Source organism: Amblyomma americanum, chromosome 3 (assembly GCF_052857255.1).
Source record: "Amblyomma americanum isolate KBUSLIRL-KWMA chromosome 3, ASM5285725v1, whole genome shotgun sequence".
NCBI lineage: Eukaryota > Metazoa > Arthropoda > Arachnida > Ixodida > Ixodidae > Amblyomma > Amblyomma americanum.
Window position 1 is genome coordinate 171,315,384 of NC_135499.1, and position 21,267 is coordinate 171,336,650.

General features: G+C 47.4%; 1 protein-coding gene across 4 annotated transcripts in view; it reads right to left on the reverse strand.

Annotated features, from left to right (window-relative positions):
- The window catches only part of LOC144125415 (adenylate cyclase type 5-like), a 199,603-nt gene that overhangs the window by 26,850 nt on the left and 151,486 nt on the right, over window positions 1-21,267 (reverse strand). For all 4 annotated transcript variants that reach the window (XM_077658784.1, XM_077658783.1, XM_077658786.1 and 1 more), the window contains 9 exons: window positions 19,549-19,670; window positions 17,308-17,547; window positions 14,012-14,170; window positions 12,089-12,331; window positions 9,526-9,688; window positions 8,605-8,702; window positions 7,222-7,306; window positions 680-808; window positions 349-456 (listed from right to left, as the gene is read on the reverse strand). In XM_077658784.1, the coding sequence (XP_077514910.1) occupies window positions 349-456; window positions 680-808; window positions 7,222-7,306; window positions 8,605-8,702; window positions 9,526-9,688; window positions 12,089-12,331; window positions 14,012-14,170; window positions 17,308-17,547; window positions 19,549-19,670 (1,347 nt within the window). The remainder of the gene's footprint in view (window positions 1-348; window positions 457-679; window positions 809-7,221; window positions 7,307-8,604; window positions 8,703-9,525; window positions 9,689-12,088; window positions 12,332-14,011; window positions 14,171-17,307; window positions 17,548-19,548; window positions 19,671-21,267) is intronic.

Sequence of the window (21,267 nt, forward strand, 5' to 3'; positions counted from 1 at the left end):
TACAGGCAGCCTGCACTATGACCCGGTACTCTGCATCGGCGTCGGTCTCGATCCTTCACCTTCCTCCTCACTATCCCTTCCGATATTTAAAGAATGAGCAACATCCAGAATGCAAGGCTAACCCCCAACCATTCATTTCGCCGGGCTACACTCGCGCTAGTCATGTTAGATGTGTACTCTTGCTACGAAGCGTCCAGCGCTTGTACGTGTCTTTCCTTTCCCTGGCCCTCCGTTTTAGTTGCGCTGTTTCGTTCTTTCAAGACAAAGCTTTATTTGACTGATTACATACCCCTGGCACAAAAATTGAAAGCAAAGGTAAAGGAAGACACAGAAATGGGACGCACTCACCTCAGGCACGTTCACGTAGTTTTCTTGCATACATGTTACGTTTGCTACCAACGTGAAATTGGCGTCATAAGACAAGCACGACTCGACGTCTTCAGACTGCGGCCTAATCTGTAGGGGATAAAGCAAAGGATGGTACGTCAGACGCTTCGAACATTCCAGTGTCGGGCACAACTTATAGCGCGCAAACCACTTGCAGGTAGAAGCGAGTTACAGTTCATCAGAGCTGGTCATGCATGGCTACATATGGCAACCGTTTCATATTGCTCGCACCAAAGGCTTCAAAGCGACATATTCCGCTTTTTAAAAGGCTTAATAAAGCTTTTCCACTCACCGCCGATGTCATGCAGCAGATGTACACAATGATTAAAATTACAATTGAAATAACTTGGCTATGCAATCTGTTCCCCGTGAGCTTCTCGGAAATCTTATAACACTTGGAAGGAATCACAGCTGTAAAAAGCTGAAACGAAGCAAAAATTGAGAAAGAAAAAGGATTAATGAGAAAACGATCTCGACTTCCGTGCTCTTGACCCAGCCGGGCCATGCAAAGTTAGTTCTAAATTGCCTGCAGTTCAAATATATAAACGATGGAAAATTTGAGGTGAACTGCCAAAGCGCACTAACTAACGCATTTACGTGGTACACACCCTTACAGCACTGCAAGCACGCGCACGCTAGTAACTATAAGAACTTAGTTTAGAGAAACACAATTAATAGCCCAGCAGTGTCGTAGTACGTTGCCGAAGTCCGAAACTCCCACCAGTGTATCAAAATCACTTGTGTTGAACAAGGTCATATCGAAGCATCACAGAATTAAAAACAGTCAAACTTGTAAGCATGCACTTCGGAGTCAAACAGCGCGACCGCAGTTCCGGCTGTAACGTAAAATAATAATAGTTAGTAACAAATAATGAAATTATAAGGCAGTTTCTTCCAAAGCAATGCCCCACTTCTTTAGGACTATTTTTCTGCCGTTTCGATCAGAGCGCAATGTGCGAAGGCTAGCGAGACGATTTCCGAGGCGCAGGCCAATCACAAACCAATACTATGTGCATGTCACTGAATATACCCGGATGATGATTATTTCACGGCGATGTTTAGCCAGGATTTCGACCCTTGTGACGGTGTTACAAGAAAAAAATAACTTACAAGACGGCAATGGCGTTGCCAGAAATATTTTTAAGGGGGTGTTATACCCGCCGGTAAACAGAATTAGAAAGAGAGCCTGCGTCTCAACAATATCTTGCCTGATCTGAAGGTTCCGCTAACCTTGTTGTAGAAGCTTGTGCCACCTCTGTTGGGGTCGCCGGTGGCAGCACAGGAACCATTTTTGCCAACAAGGCGACACTCTTATTTTCGTTTTTACGTTTTAACATATCGATGCGATGTGTAAATAGCATAAGTGAAAAAAAGCCTGAAAGGAGGGAGTGACATATAGTGCTCAGAAAATTTCGGGGGTGTGTTCTGACACCGAAACACTTCCCCCCTGGCTACGTTCCTGCAAGACGGCTACCACTCTGACGCGAGATTCAGCTACAGCTGTTTACGGTGGTGAATATTGTTTTTTTGTTATTGTCTTCTCGTGCAGAGCGCGCGTGACGTCAGTATGTTCGGAGTGGTCAGCGTGGCGCGTTGCAGTGATGTCATCCATAACGTCACTGCCTGCTGACCAATAAGCATGGCGCGCCATTGCGCCACCGCAAAAGCCCGACGCCGCAGAACCGGAAAAAGTGTCCTTAACAGCTATCGCTGTAAAATTTGATACGCATTTGAAAGACTGGAAAGGAGACTATAAAAACCTCCCAGTATTTTCCCGCCCGGCTGGGATATAAAGTGACCGAGTGTCAGTTGCATCACTCCATAAAAGTGTTTTTGCTATGGAGAAACTACGAAGTTTTGGAAAGGGTCGGCTAATACTGCACGGAATTATCGTCCCGCAGTGCGTCGTTTGCTTGGTCGACAAACACCGTTCGTGGTATAGAACACGTGCGCAGCGTTTACGCTATACACTGGACGTTACGGGAATAAAAAAAAAAATTCTTTTTTTCGCCGGAGAGTAGGAAGCAATTTACGCAGACACAAATCAACCAGAACTCGAAAAATGGTGAATGCAATAACTTCTGCGATGAACAAGGCTACTCCTACTCGCGCTCCTTAGAGCTGATCATATTTTGTCGTTCACCGAGGAAAAAACATTTGTTTACAGATATTTGTATGCTTTTTTGATCCCGTTTCCAGAGGTTTCAAGCGATCGCAACGGCACTGAGGTTGTTGTTGTGTTGTTTTTTTTACTCAAGAAAGGAAACGATTATATATGAGCAGCTGAGTTCTGCCGAATTCTTTCTCGAGACCAGTCGTTCATTCAGCGGTACCTTTTGAAAATGTAACGCTATATGTTTGCGTTCAATTATTTCTAGCGTGCGGATTTGCAGTTTGATTTTAAATTTTACCGCGTTTTTACCGTTAACGGAGCGAATTGATATAATGAAGACAAGGAACAATCTCTATAAAATTTGCCTCATTATGAGGACTTACCGAGAGAATTCAATGGGTTCTGTTTTGGCTGCGAACGGAGCGAATTCATTAAGCGAAGGCGCGAAATAAGCTCTATAAAACAGACTTATCATGAAATCTAACTGAGCTTGTTCTATAGAATTTATTTTGACTGAGAACAGAGAGACAGAGTTCATATAGCGAAGGCACAATAAAAGCTCTATAAAATTCGACTCATTATTAAGTCTTACAGAGCCAATTTTCTGAACTTGTTTTGACTGCGAAATTAGCGAGTTCATATAGTGAAGGTACGAAACAAGTTCTATACAAATTGGCTCGTTATGAACTCTCAGCCAATTCCATAGAATCCCTGTTGACTGCGTACAGGGCTAAACTATATAGTTAGGTCTCATTAAAGAGTAAATAGACTACTCAGCTGGCTCGATAGGCAGCGAGTTCCTCTAGAGATCCTTTAGAATCATTAGGCTCCCAATACATGTTCCAAAGAGACTCGACATCCATTTTTGTAAGGGACAATGCCTACTCCCTAGCCAACCTGTCTGGCATTTAAACTATTGGTCACCAGGCGAACGTGGGAGTCTCCTGTTACGAAAGGTTGACGCTAGCACCTACGCAGATATGGGGCAGCTGATGATGATAATTTTAGCAGTGCAAAGACAGCCGCAAAAAGAAAAACGAAAGAGAAAGTAGAATTCGGCTGGGTGGTGCGGGTTTCAGCCCTGTTTTCATATAGCATTTCGACCTACAGCCTTCGTCAAAAGTCTTCACCCCATGTGGTTTGCTTCTGCACCCTATAGTGGAGACCTCGTCTCACGGTACTCTTAAGAACCAAAAGCTCTAAAAGCTAAGGACGTTTCTCCACACCAGCTGTCCATTACACGGCTGGAAACTAAACCATGTGGCGTAAAGATTTTATCGACTAAGGGTGTACATGTCGAGGGGGAGCCGTCCGTAAATAAACCCGCAGCGGTGGCTTAGTGGTTACGGCGTTCTGCTGCTGAGTCCAAGGTCACGGGATCGAATCCCGGCCGCGGCGGCCACGTTCCGATGGAGACGAAATGCAGAAGTCGCCCGTGTTTTGTGCGCCTTCATTGCACGTTAAAGAACCCCAGGCGGGCGAAGTTATTGCGAAGCCCTCCACTACAGCGTCCCTCATAGCCTAAGTAGCTTTAACAGGGACGTTAACTCCATGGACCAAATTAAACATGATTCTAAAATACTTGAGGGGGCACTTAAGCTCCAACTTAAGGGTATACGCGATAGCGCGGTAATTGGCCCCTTAAGCGGCCTGGGGTCCGCTCTGCGTATCACTTCACAGACATGGGTGCTGTTCCTTCTTTCACCATCACACAACGCTTAACCTACCGTTCAGAGGACAATATGAGATAGCATTAGAGATCCCACCCGCGCAAGTACTCCTTCTCTCTCGCCTATAGGTTCTGCCTACATGCTCATATATGCGGAATCGGTCATTCAAACACAGCCACAGCTGCTTCAAATAATAATAATAATAATAATAATAATAATAATAATAATAATAATAATAATAATTGGTTTTTTGGGGAAAGGAAATGGCGCAGTATCTGTCTCATATATCGTTGGACACCTGAACCGCGCCGTAAGGGAAGGGATAAAGGAGGGAGTGAAAGAAGAAAGGACGAAGAGGTGCCGTAGTGGAGGGCTCCGGAATAATTTCGACCACCTGGGGATCTTTAACGTGCACTGACATCGCACAGCACACGGGCGCCTTAGCGTTTTTCCTCCATAAAAACGCACCCGCCGCGGTCGGGTTCGAACCCGGGAACTCCGGATCAGTAGTCGAGCGCCCTAACCACTGAGCCACCGCGGCGGGTAGCTTCAAACATTGGCACCGGTTGTGGTTGCGAGACCCAGGTTGCTCTTCCAAAGCGCGACCACTCATCAGCTGAACTGCCACCTGCCACGATGGGCATTTCGCCCACAGTCTGGTGCGCAGACTATTATGACGTCACAAGGTCACGGACCTATGTGGAGAGTGTGCCGCCAGCTTTTTCGCCCACAACGCATCCGGAGACGAAAACGTCGACGACGTCGGATTTGCTGTAGTAAGGCACCCTGGCCAATCCCCCACTGTGGTAATGTGCCACTCCACCAGAGGCCAGCAATAACAACAAAAAACGGGAGCCACAACGCGTTAATAACTGGTCCTGCCTAAGCTGTGCTCCAGAGTCGCGCGATATTTTCACGGGGAAAAAACGAGGAGGAGAAGAATGATAATAATAATTGGTTTTTGGTGGAAAGGAAATGGCGCAGTATCTGTCTCATATATCGTTGGACACCTGAACCGCGCCGTAAGGGAAGGGATAAAGGAGGGAGTGAAAGAAGAAAGAATGAGGTGCCGTAGTGGAGGGCTCCGGAATAATTTCGACCACCTGGGGATCTTTAACGTGCACTGACATCGCACAGCACACGGGCGCCTTAGCGTTTTTCCTCCATAAAAACGCAGCCGCCGCGGTCGGGTTCGAACCCGGGAACTCCGGCTCAGTAGTCGAGCGCCCTAACCACTGAGCCACCGCGGCGGGGCGGAGAAGAAAGCGGAGGTGATGGAAAGCGGAGGTAATGAATATAGGGCAGCGACTCTAACGGTTCCGGAAGCAAATACAATCGGGTCGAAATACGCGCTGTTGGGGGCCAAGCAAACACGATGGCGCGTCGGTGGAGCGAACGTGCACGGTCACGACGTCTGGCGAGTTGGGTTGAAAAACGGCGCCGGCCGACGGCGGCTGCTATTTACGGGCAGTCATCGTAATGGTCTGCGTAAACAGACGCGCGTGCCGCGCCAGAGGCCGGGGCGCATCGAACGCGGCGCGCCCCCACTCAAACACGCGCCGCGTACATGCATGTGCCCCGTTATCGTGCACGACACGTGCCGAATAAGTGCGCTACACTTTCTACAGAAGCCTTTTTGTATTGATTATTCGATAAGGTCGGATTGTGTGAAGTTTGTACGGGCTTTATTGCTGTTTTGTTTCTTGCTGAAATGAAATAGATAAGGTCGGATTGTGCTAAGTTTGTACGGGCTTTATTTCTGTTTTGTTTCTTAATAATAATTGGCTTTTGGGGAACGGAAATGGCGCAGTATCTGTCTCATGTATCGTTGCACACCTGAACCGCGCCGTAAGGGAAGGGATAAAAGAGGGAGTGAAAGAAGAAAGGAAGAAAGAGGTGCCGTAGTGGAGGGCTCCGGAATAATTTCGACCACCCGGGGATCTTCAACGTGCACTGACATCGCACAGCACACGGGAGCCTTTGCGTTTCGACTCTATCGAAACGTGGCCGCCGCGGTCGGGTTCGAACCCGGGAACTCCGGATCAGTAGCCGAGCGTCCTACCCACTGAGCCACCGCGGCGGGTGAAAAGCAAAGAAAAAAAAAACGACGCGCAACATGCTGCTATACCCGACGGTACACGGAAAAAAGCATACGCCGCCCCAGTTTGCACACATGAAGCTTAAGACACAGAACCAGAAACCGCTTGGACTTAGCCCCGCCACGGTGGCTCAGTGGTTAGGGCACTCGACTACTGATCCGGAGTTCCCGAGTTCGAACCCGACCGCGGCGGCTGCGTTTTTATGGAGGAAAAACGCTAAGGCGCCCGTGTGCTGTGCGATGTCAGTGCACGTTAAAGATCCCCAGGTGGTCGAAATTATTCCGGAGCCCTGCACTACGGCACCCCTTTCTTCCTTTCTTCTTTCACTCCCTCCTTTATCCCTTCACGTACGGCGCGGTTCAGGTGTCCAAAGATATATGAGACAGATACTGCGCCATTTCCTTTCCCCAAAAAAGCAATTATTATTATTATTATTATTATTATTATTATTATTATTATTATTATTATTATTTGACTTAAAAATTAAATTGGTTTTTGAGGAAAGGAAATGGCGCAGTAACCGTCACATATCTCAGTGGACACCCGAACCGCGCCGTAAAGGAAGGGAGGAAGGTGAGAGTGAAAGAAGAAAGAGAGAAAGAGGGGCAGTAGTGAAGGTCTCCGGAATAATTTCGACCACCTGGGGATCTTTAACGTGCACTGACATCACACAGCACACGGGCGCCTTTGCGTTTCGCCCCCATCGAAACGCGGCCGCCACGGTCGGGTTCGAACCTGGGTACGCCAGTTGAGTTCTCAAGTATGTTCGTCGCATTTGTGTTCCCAGTCGTGTTGAACTGTGCACTCAGAAAAAAAAAAAACCAGTAGTATTATTCGCTTCTTTTTATTTCTAGGCGATGTTTCTGCTTGGTTGTGGCGAGCAGTGGAAAACAATACCGAGGCGGCGCTGCATTCCTAAAAGATAGCAAAAAGAAAAAACGAAGGTCCTTACCTCAAGGTGCAGGCACAGGATGATACATATGACCATTATTATAAGGGCGATTCCTCCTATCTGGATAAATACCCGGATCCACGAGCTGCAAAAGAAAGTGGCGGACAGTTTGGTTTCAAGCGGGCAGGCTCAAATAAATATTTTCACAGGTTTCCTTTCCTATCGCATCCAGTTTAAGCTGTTATGCGGCTGCCACTCTTATCTTCATAGTACGCTGTTCCAGTATAAATACGCGAATATTTTTTTGCACGCCTTTCAACACAAGTGTGCTGCTCGTGCCGCCCGAAAAGCTAAATAAATATGAACACCGTTTATAAAGTTTTAACCTACTAGTGCCTATAATGCGCAGGCTTCCAAGTGCGACACAAAGACAACCTAAAGCATTTACAGCCAGTGCCCTCCGGCGATTTCAGGTTGAAAGAATGCTGCTTAAAGGTGATAGAAAAATCTCCGTGAAAACAGCACTGAAATATGGTCTATTTGAACAACATAGCGTTCAAGCTAGCGCCACGCAGGCAACAGACAAGACGGCGAGCAGCAACGTATCGACCCATCTTAGGACTCGCGCCGTACAAGGAAAATACATTCCTGCAAGCGCTCTCGGACGCGTCAACACCTAGCGAACCCGCATAATCGAAACGAAAGCCCACTTTTCCTGTCTGCAGTTGCGATTTGGCGATAAAGGCGCCCGGGAGCTTGTGACCAAAAGATTACGTGGCCTCTCGTGAGCTGTTTGCTTTCCAAGATATTGTTCTAAACAAATACATTTCTTCTTACAGCACACACAGGCGTACAAAGTTTCAACGGGAGACAAAAGTTTCGCGAGCGCCTAAAGCCGTGACGAAACCCCAATATCCACGAGTTCGATACGCGAGCAGCTTGAAACAGAACGCCGTACGTAGGGCGGCGGTCGTGCTTGAACACACAGGCACGTATGTGTTTATCCCTCTCAATTTCAGATCTCGTGCCGGTAGGCTGCGCGGGAATTGTCTTTCAGCGGCTTCCTTGGTCAGTAACAATATAGGATCCCGATGGTGTCTTTGCGTGGCGAGCTATAGCTGAGCAAACCGAATTGCTTCGACACGGGTGATTTCGAGGCGTTATACGAAACCGCGGCGCTCGCGGACGGCCCGAGAAAGGATGTGCACAATTTACGACGTATTTGAGATTTCTGTCCGGCGGCGCGTGGCGAAAACGTCACAGTGGCGCAGAATAACAACTATTGGAATCTGATGCATAAAACGAAAAGAAATTACCGAAAATACTATCAGCAGATTTCAACACCACAACGGTCTCTATTTTCATTTTTGTGTGTGAAATCGTGCACGTGAAATAAAAGGGGGCACGGTGGAGGCGTATATATTCACTAAAGACAATACTCACAGATCCAGGATGATCATGTGTATGATAAATATGAACACCAACACCACTTCCGCACACACGATGTATATGCCCAGCATCGGGTCCGGTTCCTTCATGTACTGTGGTTGGAAGAAGAGAAAAAGGAAGCAGAGCTTTCGTGAGTTTGAAATAGCATGTGTCTAAACAAATATATAGATGGGAATAAGAACACAGAACAAACGGACGGCCCCAAACAGTGCGCAAGACAACAGCCATATCAAGCAACCATTAAGGATATGTGCTGATTGAATTCCACGTGTCCTCCAACAAGAAGTGACATCAACTTGTGAACTAACATAAATCAAGCCAGGTTTTCTTTATTGGTGCAAAGCAAAGAAGCATACAATGCCCATGGTGTCGCGCCACACCAGGCGCTTGCAGAGTGCGGCTGTCGCAGCAGGGCATGCGGCACCATGCTGCGAAAGGCCGATAGTTGGTATACCGCAGTCATAGAGACCAGCAGCGCATCCTGGTGCTGCCAACACCCGCTTGCACAAATCAATGCAGCTCCCTGCCCACGGTAGTTGACTATACTGCCACGGACCACAAGATAAGCGACAGATGCTATAGCTGATGCGTTATATTACCAATGAAAAACGCACTGAAAAAAGATTTGGAAGTCCGGCTAGCAATGTGTTCCCGATTCCACTTTGGCACGTGGATATGGATTCTAGTTATGTGGTCTGTATAGAAGGTCTTTCTAAATACTGCAGTAAAGACTATTTGAGAAGGCGCCGAGAGATGCGATCAGCGCCACTCTCGGCGTAAGCTCAGACGAGAAACGTCGACAACGAAAGCTAGAAAGCGTTAGGCGCTCAAGGGCAATGAAGGAAAGTGTATTAGTCCGGCAACGCGACCGCCAGAAGTGCGGTGTCATCCCGGAAGAGGGCAGCACGCACGCACCTTCTCCTCGACGTCGGCCTTGTGGAAGGTCAGAGTGAGCTTCTTGCAGTGCTCTGCACGGAGCTGCTCGATGCTGTGGGCGTCAATCGCGTGCGACAGGTAGTCGTTCACTTCCTCCTGGGAGTTTTTCTTTTTCTCGCCACCCGAGTAGCCCTTGCTCCTGCTGCAAGGTAGGGAGCGGAAGGGGGGGTTACGCGTGAGTACATGAATAATGTATACGCGCTTCTTGGCCTCCCACGCGTGCACTACTCATCCCTGTTGTGTAGAACACGCTGTTTCGTGGCCTCTCGGACAGGCAAGCTCGTATGTAAGCAGCGCCCCTTCGTAAACTCGCTCTAGACGTAATCCGCTTTTTTTATCTCCTGATGGAAAGTAAGTGGCGCCTATCTACAGCGCCAGGCAGGCTGAGTCGCCCGAGCGTGCCTACCATGCGCTACAAAAAGCCTGCATAAATTGTTGTCCTCTGGTGGCGAGGCGCTGGAGGAAAAAATATTCAAGCGCGGGTAAGCCGGGGACGCTTGTTATTCCGGTGGTTTGTTGTTGTTCGCGTGTGTGCGCGCGTGAAAAAAGAGGAACAGCGGAAAAACAAAACACGACGAAGAGATCAGAACCAGCGACGAACAAATTGGTTGGAGCCAGAGCGAAAAACTGATAAAGACATAGATGAGCAGAACTTTTCGGTGTTTTTTTATTTTTTTGCTCTCTAAAATCGCGATTCACTTCAGCAAAGTTTTTTTTTTTCTTTTAGCTTCCTTCATTATGTCTCAGCTTTACCGTCCGTCGATGTAAAGGCTCATCACATCGATTGATTGCAATGCACAGACAAGCAAAAAAATTACGATTTTTTTTTTCAATTTAAAACGGAGTCGGAGGATATATAGTACGCTGCACAGTGGAGGACTACAGAATAACTTCTAAAAGCTGTTGTTTTTTAAGCTCAACTGAAATATTTTCGAGACAAAGGCGTTTCTTGTTTGCATTTTGCCTACGCAGCCGCTGCAACTGGGGTCAGATTTTGCCAAATCTTGCTGAGCATCCAAATGCCACAGCTAAGGTGGATACCAATGGCGAAGAGTAAAATAAATCAGAATACAAGATAATTGAAATAGAGGCGCAATAAAATGGCGACCGGATGGCAGTCGGCGGGTGAGCGCACTGATGCCGCTATAGCTTCTTAACAGATGCGCGACGATTTCGAAAGCCGGCCAGAAATCGTATTGATTGCAGCAAACAGCGGTCCATACATGGCTGTGTAGACACCTCTAGCTAAGAGCGATCTAAAGTTACGCCAACATGCATTACAGGAAAAAGAAACACGCAGCTCTTCATCTCCTTGGGTTGGCATTATCAAACGCTCCGCTTGTGCGAATAGTGCTTTTTCGTTCGAAGCGAATACGAAGCGAATAGTCATTTTCTTCGAATAATATCTAACCGAATATTTCGAACGCTTCTATCATAAAAAAAATTGAACACAACAGGAAATTTTAAAGTCATGTATTTTTCTTACCTAGAAAGAAAAAAAAGCTTCCTGAAACTCACTGAAGTTGGGTCAGCCTTTTGTAAAAATGACCATTGGAAATTGTGGGAGTCGACCTACATGGAGAGTCGACGCATTTGCGCGGTGTAGGACTTATATTTGTGGGTCCTTCGACTGTCGCGACTGCGTTGTTGCGCGTCGGAAAGGTGCACCCATCTCCAGATACCTTTTGCTAGTTTACTCTCGCGATTTAGCGAATTTCTGCTTTAGCGAATTACCGGCGCAGCGCCTCCGCCAGCAGCTGGCAGACCTATAAGTTACGGATCTTAGCGCCGCGCTCGCGCACGCGCAGTCGGCTCCGGCATACGCGTTGGTGCGCAGGCACGCGTCGCGAACGCCTAGAAAATGTCGATGAAGTCGAAGTTTTAACTTCGCGCGTGTCGAAATGCTATACTGGAGTTGCGTTGAACCTAAACCTTACCCGCCGCGGTGGCTCAGTGGTTAGGGCGCTCGACTACTTATCCGGAGTTCCCGGGTTCGAATCCGACCGCGGCGGTTGCGTTTCGATGGAGGAAAAACGCTAAGGCGCCCGTGTGCTGTGCGATGTCAGTGCACGTTAAAGATCCCCAGGTGGTCGAAATTATTCCGGAGCCCTCCACTACGGCACCTCTTTCTTCCTCTCTTCTTTCACTCCCTCCTTTATCCCTTCCCTTACGGCGCGGTTCAAGTGTCCAACGAGATATGAGACAGATACTGCGCTATTTCCTTTTCCCCAAAAACTAATTATTATTATTATTATTATTATTATTATTATTATTATTATTATTATTATTATTATTATTATTATTATTATTATTATTATTATTATTATTATTGAACCTAAACCACACGAAGCAAGCGCTCCACAACCGTCATTCGCTTGGGACGAATGCTTCGAGATTTGGAACACCAAACATAATCGGATCGAATCGAATATTTTACGCCCGATTATTCGAAATTACCCAATATTCGCCCAATCATATCAAGCGCTAGTACGGGGGAAATACAAGATTCGGAACGCGAGAGAACCGCCCCGAAGGCACCCACCCCATGTTGATGTGGCGCCTGGCGTTGGCGTGGCCCATGATGCGGATCTCCTTGGCGACGCCGTGCAACGCGGCCGAGCTGCTGTTCTCGGGCGGCGCCATGCGCTTCTTGTCGTTGGGGATGATGATGAACGTCTCGATGTTGTGGTCGCGCAGGTAGGGGTGCCGCTGGCCCCCTTCGCCCGGCACCACCTCGTAGTCGTCGCCCAGGAATTGCAGCGTCTCCCGGGTGATGTGCACGCTCCTGGCGGCGGACAAACGCAAAATACTGTGTAGTGGCTCAGCAGTATAGTGGTGGCAGTAATGGAAGCAGCTAAACAGCGAGCATCGTCAATGCCTATAATCAAGCCGGATTAGCCAAGGGAGATGCAGTCTCTATAAAAAAAAAAAAAAACTAACGGTGGTTTAGCTTTAAACCGAGGGAGAAACAGTAGCTTCACAAAGGTTTAGCGTGGCAAAGTCTTGTTATGCTATGCTTTGGTCATTTTTTTGGTATTTGCCAAGAGTCGATCACGTGACCCGATTTTGCCTGACATTGACTTGGCCTTGACGACAGTGATGATCTTGACTTGGCCTTGAAATGACCTTGACCTCGACCTTTGATCTTTGCAATGGCTTGATCATTGGTCTCACGATTGCACCTTCACTGGTTCTCCAAACTGAAGGTTTGACATTGGCCGAGTCTTGAAGGTCATGGGAAGTACACGGCGATCTCAGCCCGTTACCTCTAGTAGTGAAGCTACCGCTTCAAAATAAGCAGGCCAACTGGTACTCACGCCAGTATTGGGGCTCTTCTAGCACTGCTTTCTAGCTAGCCCAGACACTCCTAAGCTTAGGGGGAGGGGGGGGGGATTAGGGTAAAGTTTCCGGTGCAAAACCGTGTAGAAAGTTAAGGCGCCGGCGACACAAAGCAAGTCACAACTCACGGCCCAGAACCAAACCCACGGTCACCCGTTTATTTTGGAGAAGGGCTGCATGCACAGCGCTGCAAAACTTGGGGGAAGAAAAATATAAATGACTACGCAATAAAATCCGACCTCCCTTGGTTGTTACCAAACTTAAGAGCAATAAAGCTTTACAGAGCACGAGCACATTCCTGCCTTTAGAAAGTTTGATTAGTCGGCACAGTCAGCGTAAACAGACACGCTAAACAGCCCCAATCATAGGATTATAGTCAATCGTAAACAAGGCAGCGACACAACAGGTGCACGTGTATAACCCTTCATTTGCTTGTGACTGCCTCTTTCACACAATGTAAGTCGTTCTGAGTGCACTCCTGGCCGAGACGAGGGAGCTAGCACAGGAAGACAGAACTATCCGCTTGTTTCGTCCGCATTTCTAAGCGGAAAGGTAGATATACATTTCGGTGGAACTCGTGGAGGGAGGAAAAAAAATAAATGAACAGAAGTGCACAGCTTGCTGATGAGCGCACATTAATACCTGACCTCCAAATTACCGCTAGGAGACGCACTTGGCCCAATCGCTCGTTTCCCCCGTTCACTAGTTTCCTTAGAGAAGTCCATATATCGATTTAGTCTCGCCTTACCTTCTATGCTGTCTTAATTTTCGGTGCCTTTATACGCTCGGTCCTCTTCCTGCGCGTTATCGGCTTGACACGCTTCTCTGTCTACCGGAATCTTAAGTCGCAACTCCTCTGCACACTGTCTTCTCTTATATCCCTCTTTTTTTTTTTGTTGCATTTTCGGATTTCGGATGGATCAGGTAAAAGTTACTTTATTTCTGCGTTGCTTTTAAAGGAGCTGCAGCGACGTTCAAATTCGATAAGCGAACGACCTGCTTTCGCACTTAACTCGCTGTCTTGCGTCGTCCCGTCGGAGAGTGCGGAGCTTAAAATGGAAACGGGATAGCGAGCCATGATGTCGATGCCACTTTGCGCGAACGATGAGTGACACGGTCTGCTCACCCCGGAATGCCGCCGGCCTCCATGTAGTTGGCGAGCGTGACGTCGTTAGACCAGACGTCGAACTGCCACTTTTTGAGCCCCAGGACGCCGCAGTGAACCCGGCCCGTGTGGATGCCGACCCGCATGTTGACGTTGACGCCAGTCACGTCCCGGACAAGTCTGCGGGGCGGACACGAAAATGGCGGAGTAAAGAACGAGAAAATGCTAGAAGTTAGTAAAAGTGCGGAGCCGTGTATATTCGCGCATGCGAACGAAGGCTGCCGCTGGCAATAGTAAAATGGTCCCCTAAAGGTTTGTTTTAATAAATGGCGCGGTATTCTTAAAGCTGTGTGCTATAGCACTTGCATGTCATAAATGTTGAAGAACACGAGTTAATCTCGTAATAATAGGCTTTGTTGATTGTATGCGTAATAAATAACGCGCATGCTTATTGTCGTGTTTTGCCCGCCACGTTAAACCTCAGTCGCATGCTGAATTTTATGAATTGTTATATTCTGACGGTGGTTTATCTCTCAGCACCACCTGTAAATCGTCGCAAGCATGCACTTTTCCCCCCATTTACTTTAAGTGTGCCAGTACCTAGCCACTCGTTCCTGAGAATGGCAAGATTATCGATCGATTTAGTGATTGATTTAGTGATTGATTAAATTATTTACTGTTCTGTTGCTTACATTACAGCACCTTCCTGATGCTCAGAAACCGGAGAAAACCTCACCGCTTGGATAGCGCTAACTTTCGCACCAAACAGCAACCACGTTACAAAGCAAGACCAATTGAATTATTAATTGATTGATTTAACTAGTTGACCAGCCGAGTGACCGATTGATTGATTGACTAAATTATTTACTGTTCTGTTGCTTGCATTGCACCACCTTCCCGATGCTCAGAAACCGGAGAAAGCAACACCGCTTGAATAGCGCTAACTTTCGCACCAAACAAAAACGACGTTATAAAGCAAGGCCAATATGCGCTCATGTTGACCTTAGCAGGAACCGCGCTATGGCGTCCTGACTTGTTTGGAATCTGCGACCTATAAGGCAGCTTGCGCTCGCGGGTCCCTTATTCCTTGCGTCAGCAGTATGACGTGCTGTAGTTTTGTCATACCTTTCGAGCTATTCGCAGAATCACGAAAAGGGCGCATTCTGCGGCTGAAGCCGAAGATGTCGAACGCGTCGCGATAGAACTGTTAACCATGAAGCCATGACACGTTTGAAAAGTTGTTATTATAAGCTGCACTTCTTTTTTTTTCTTTCTCGGCATGCGCTTTCAAACACTCGCAGCACATGCCGTGGTTGTCTCAGCGCAACTCCATTTAGGCCAAATTGACTGTCTGAGAAAGTGTCTGAGCAGGCAGGCTCACGATATCGTCCATGCGCAACGACGGATAGCGTGCTTCTGCGCATGCTCGGAATCAGAGTTGTGCGCTTGCTCGGAGACGGGGTCTTGACATGGTAACACACACACACAAAAAATACGAAAATTCCGATTTTACAAAAATGGAATATTAGGGTTGATTACTCTCTAACGTAGCTACCTACAAAGTTTCAAGGCCTAATTTGACCTCCAACTACTAAAAAAATCGATATATTTGACACCTCCGAGGCGCCGAAACAGCGATTTCGGAGCAAACTTGGCAGAACTTCGCGCCCTTCGCTTCCCGCAACTGCGTCTTCGATGGCCGCCATCTTAGTCTTGCTCGAAAACTGGCGCTCTTGCCTACATCCTGAGATTACTGAATATTATGAAATCCTTTTAGAACGCCCACATTCCACCGGTTTATGAGGCCTCTACAACGACTTCCGAATGGCTGGCGCGCGCACTTCAAATGGGATTTTCTCAACTACGTGTTTTCTGCCAACGTTTTCGTTATGTTTTTATTATGCAGTTTCAGTTAATCTTATACCACTGAATTCGGAAAGAACTAAACTATAGAGCTATGCTATCTTATTATTTCATAGTCGAGCCGAATATACCAAATTTTGTGAACAGTAATGTCACCTAATCATGCTTTTAATTACGGTGCTTCGACATAACTGAACATTTTTATATGATCATGTACCTCAATAACAATATAAATAGCATAGCCCCGCATGGAAGGCCTTTGGCGCAACAGCTCCAATTTTAATCGAAACCAAAAAAAAAAAATATTGAGCACGCATTATTGTAAGCTTGTGTCTACTGCTGTGAGGCCCGTAAGTCAGCCTTTTAAGGAAATATGCGATTACTACAAATCCACCCACCAAACTCTTCCCACTCCTTGCAAAGGGCTGGGGAAGGCCAACGAGCGGGTACTGCTGCGCCTGCTCACTAACACGATGCTGTGCCCGGCAACCCTAAAGCATCTCGATCCTCAATTCGACGGGCGGTGCTCACACTGTGGGGAGGTGTCTGACACCTACCATATTGTGTGGGTCTGCCAGCAGAACCCATCCCTACCAACTATCCCAAACCCCACCCGAGAGGACTGGGAGGCGACCCTGTCCGGCTGCTGCGCCCTCGAGGCCCAAATGGCCTTAACGCAGCGCGCCCGGTCTGCGGCAACCGCCAATGGGGTGCCTAACTATATAGGCATCCCACCTAGTGGTTGTCAGGGCGTGACCCTTCAGGTCACGACCCCCAACACCTTTCTCTATCATTAATAAATGTTTTCACCACCACCACCACCAGCCTAAGGCCGCACCGAGGCGCTTGCTGTCGCGCACTGAGCAGCCGTCAGCGATCAAATCGAGATGAGTCCTCGGTTTATCGAATGCCGCGCCCAGTCCGTCGCTGTCTGTCGCTCGTGCTTGGAGTAATGGAAAACACAGCGGGACTGCTCCGGCGGTGTTGCGCACATTCTCCCGCTATATGCCGCCTTCGATGAGTCACGCGCAGAGCGGGAAGGAGAGTTCGCGAAACGTGACATATTCTGTCCGCCCGGAAAACATAGCGCGTGCATTGCGTCACCGCGTGTGTCTATTTTTATTTTCCGTAGCCGCGACGTTCTCCTCGTTTCAAGGCCACCGGCCAGTCGCTATAAACAGCCGTCGCGTTTCTATTTAGGAGTCACGCGTGTCGGCCACGACTACTGCATGAAGGTATGCGTATTTTCTCTCCGCCTTTCCTGGCCACAATATACCATCATGGCCCGGAAAACATATGCTCGCCTGGACAACGTGGACAGCCTGTCCTCATACACGCGTGGCCACAGATGCCGTGACTATACAGAGCATGGTTATTATAGGAGACACGCTACACCCACTTCATTATTGAAAGCTGAAGCGCGCGAAAGAGCGGCTGTATAGATGTACACTCACGCGATGGCCTCGATCATGTCCAGCCCCATCTCGACGCAGCACTGCGCGTGGTCGGGTCTCGGGTCCGGCAAGCCCGAGACGCAGTAGTAGCAGTCGCCGAGGATCTTGATGCGCAGGCAATGGTTCTCGGCGGCCAGCTTGTCGAAGCGCGCGAACAGCTCGTTGAGCATGCGCACGACTTCCTCGGCGGTGCATTGGGACGCCAGGCTGGTGAAGCCGCAGATGTCGGCGAACAGGATGCTGCCGGAAACACGGTGAGAGAGAGAGATAAAGAGTTGGTCCAATCAACGCAGTTGAACGGACACACTGGAAGATGGGCAGGCGGTTGGAGATGGCCGTCCCCTGCCCCGCTTCAACTATTTGCCCTTCTAAGCGAGAATTATTGTAAAACAACCGCCAAATTCAGCTAATTCAACAAACAAATAATTTAAGTACATCACCGCCTTTCCCTTGCATCCCTCCGCGGCATCTTCCTTCTTGAAAAGGGACTTGCCGTGGAATTGTGAAAAGTAAATTAAAATAGGCTGGAGAATAATAGTAATAATAATAATAATAATAATAATAATAATAATAATAATAATTGTTTTGGGGTGAACGGAAAATGGCTCAGTATCTGTCTCGTATATCGCTGGACACCTGAACCGCGCCGTAAGGGAAGGGATGAAGGAGGGAGTGAAAGAAGAAAGGAAGAGAGAGGTGCCGTAGTGGAGGGCTCCGGAATAATTTCGACCACCTGGGGATCTTTAACGTGCACTGACATCGCACAGCACACGGGCGCCTTAGCGCTGGAGAGAAGACGCAAAAATATCGGGAAGCAATTTACAACTATATCAAATTCTAAGTGGCAGTGTGTGACAGAAATACGTGCGCTCTGTCTGCTGATCTACGCAACGAATAAGACGGCATATTCTGCCGATTCTAGCGCTAAGTAAATGGTATTTTCACCGTTATCTTCATTGTTGCCTTATTGCAGGTAGCAACTACAACTTTAATTCGGCCATTAAAGCGCCCCTGAAATGATTTCGATGGGCTTATTCTAGTGCACCAGATCTGAAGAGGTGGTCTTTGCGGGTATTCGAATCAAATTTGAAAAGCTTTGCGTGGACACGATAATTTATAAATAATTTTAAAAAATCACTGCTCGCAAAAGCTCGTAACCGATTAAGGCGATACCTTACTGCAGTGTCCACCACCCCGATGACGTCAGTGGGCAGTCTAAGCACGCCATGTTTTGTTTTGTTTTCTATTGTGGGTGCGCTTGACAGATCTCAAATTGGTTTAGGTTTTGCTAATTTGATACACTTCACTGTGAAAAGAACACGTTTTGGTGAAGGTACCACATGCACACCGTACTACATACGTGTGCATACGCCAAATATACGAAGCTGTGAAACGTGATGAGTCATCCTTTTCAATATCAACTGGAAAATATCCTAATAAAAAAGCTATTACGTTCCCGCAAACTGCAAAGAAAAGTAGAAAGAATAAAGTGATAAGAATGCAAATAGCGTTTCTTTTCATTTCGTTATACCCTTAAAGGTCCGAGGGAATAATACTGGGGGCGGTTAACACTAAATGCTAGATCTCCATAAATACTAAATAAAGAGCACAGACGCAGACCCCTGTTCGCCTTCTCTGCGATCTCTGCGAACCTTAGAAAGAGCGCCTCGAGATAATAGGAACACTCAACAATACGAAGAAAAGAGAATACAGACAGGCACTAAACGACATTTCGGAAGCTAAGTAATGAGACTTATCGTCATGCAAACGTATGCTGAATATCATTTGCAGAGAGACGAAGTATATCGGGACATTAAAGAAAACACACGAAGACAGATAGAGCAGCGCCCTCTATAGTTTCCTGCAGATGATATTCTGCTCGCTTTCGATAGGATAAACAAAAATAAAGTAGCGCCCCACGTGATGTAGCCGTCCTCAGATCGAGCCTCCCAAAATAGCCCCTCAATACATCGGGCTCCTCTACACTGTTCACGTCCCGCGCGACCTCAAATTTTCGATACGCTTTGGACAGACGCGGAACTCGCTGCCATTGTTGCCAAGTGCCGGGCGCGCCTCGCTGGCGCCCGCCTTTGTGCGAGTGCAAACAAGAGCAAAGAACCACAACGGACGTCGCGGGCACAATGGCACTTATTGTCGCTAAGCGAGCGTGAAGGATACGGAAAGAAAAACAAATACACACAAAACATACAAGCGCGCAGCCCGCTCGGTATAGGTACACACCTGACGTTCTCGTGCCGGTGAATGTAGATCTTGTGAAACATGGAGTCCTGCGGCTTCTTCGCGATGTCCGCTTTCATCTCCATCGCCACGTGACGAGGGAGAACGGAGAGCAAAAGTTGCTCCTGCACGAAACAAAGCAACAACAACGAGAAAAAAAAAGGCTGTGAATCACTGTCACTTCTTCGGTTGGCCAACTCCGCGAAGCGACGTCAAAGTAAAGGACAGGCGAAGCGTCCTGTCAGCGTAGGGACACGTCGAACCTGGCCATCTTTCCGTGGGACTCTCTAGGCTTAGAGTTGAAGCAACACGTGCGTTCGAGTTTCCTTGAATAGGTTCCTCTCGGGGACTGTTTAAATGCCGCTTGTGCGAATCAATACGGGATCGATGGGCTAGAGACGACGCTTTCACATCACAGCTCCTCAACGAACGCCTGCGCTCTTACAAGAAGTAAGAATGCATATAAACGCCCTTACCAGCATAAGGTGGAAAGCACTGTACAAACCAAGGGCGTGAATCCCAATCACGTCCTGCCGTACTCAATCAATTATCACGGCCACCCTTGACCAATTTCCGCATACTCTAACTGAAGGTCAAGTTGCTGACATTTAATGATTCGTAAAAAATCATCAGCAGCCTACTACGCCCCCTGCAGGACAAAGACCTCCCCCGTATCTCTCCAATAAACCCTGTCCACTGCCAGCCGCGGCCATCTATACCCCCAAACTTCTTCATGTCATCCGCCCACCTAACTTTCTGCGCCCCATATACTAGCTTGCTTTCTCTTGGAATCCAGTCTTAACGACAATCGGTTATCATGGTTTTTGTATTATATGCCCTGCCTAGGTCCATTTCTTCTTCTTGATTTCGACTAGGATTTCATTAACCGGCGTTAGTTCCCTGACCAACCTGCTCTCTTCGTGCCTCTTAACGTTACACCTATTAACATTCAGGGACGGCCAATCGGACTGATGCGGATGAAATTCGATAGCGTTTTTCTTTCACTCGCCAATCTATTCCAATTATGATTCTATTCTCTTTATCTCACCAATCTATTCCAGTTTTAATTCTGTTTCAATTAAAATTACATTTCAATTACGTTTTATCCTAATTATGATTCTATTCTTACTCAATTTCTATTCGTTATCGCCTCTTTAATTTTTTTTGGATGGCAGGTGGAGGCTTCACACAGGACAGTTTTTGCTTTCACGGCCCTTCTGATGTTATCGCATAAAAAAAAAGTAGGGAAACGGCCGTTGTTTCCTCTTCGCAAATTCTTTCCGATATCCTCGCTTCGGCGGCTGGTTTAAAAAGTGCGCCTATTAAGTAACATAATTTCAGCCATCGGTTTTTGTGTACGAATTGCTCGGGCGCGTGTTACTTGAGCGTGGGGTTATGCGCGCCGTATGCGCATGCGTTAGGTGCTACATGGTTTACGCAAAAAGCGTACTTGCGCTAAAATACGGAGACAACACACACAGACAGGACTGGTTTTTAGCGCCAGTACGCTTCTTGCGTAAACCATGTCATGCTACAACCAACTAGCTCGAATGAAAATCTTGTTAGGTGCTACTTAATAATAATAATAATAATAATAATAATAATAATAATAATAATAATAATAATAATAATAATAATTGGCTTTTGGGGAAAGGAAATGGAGCAGTATCTGTCTCATATATCGTTGGACACCTGAACCGCGCCGTATGGGAAGTGATAAGG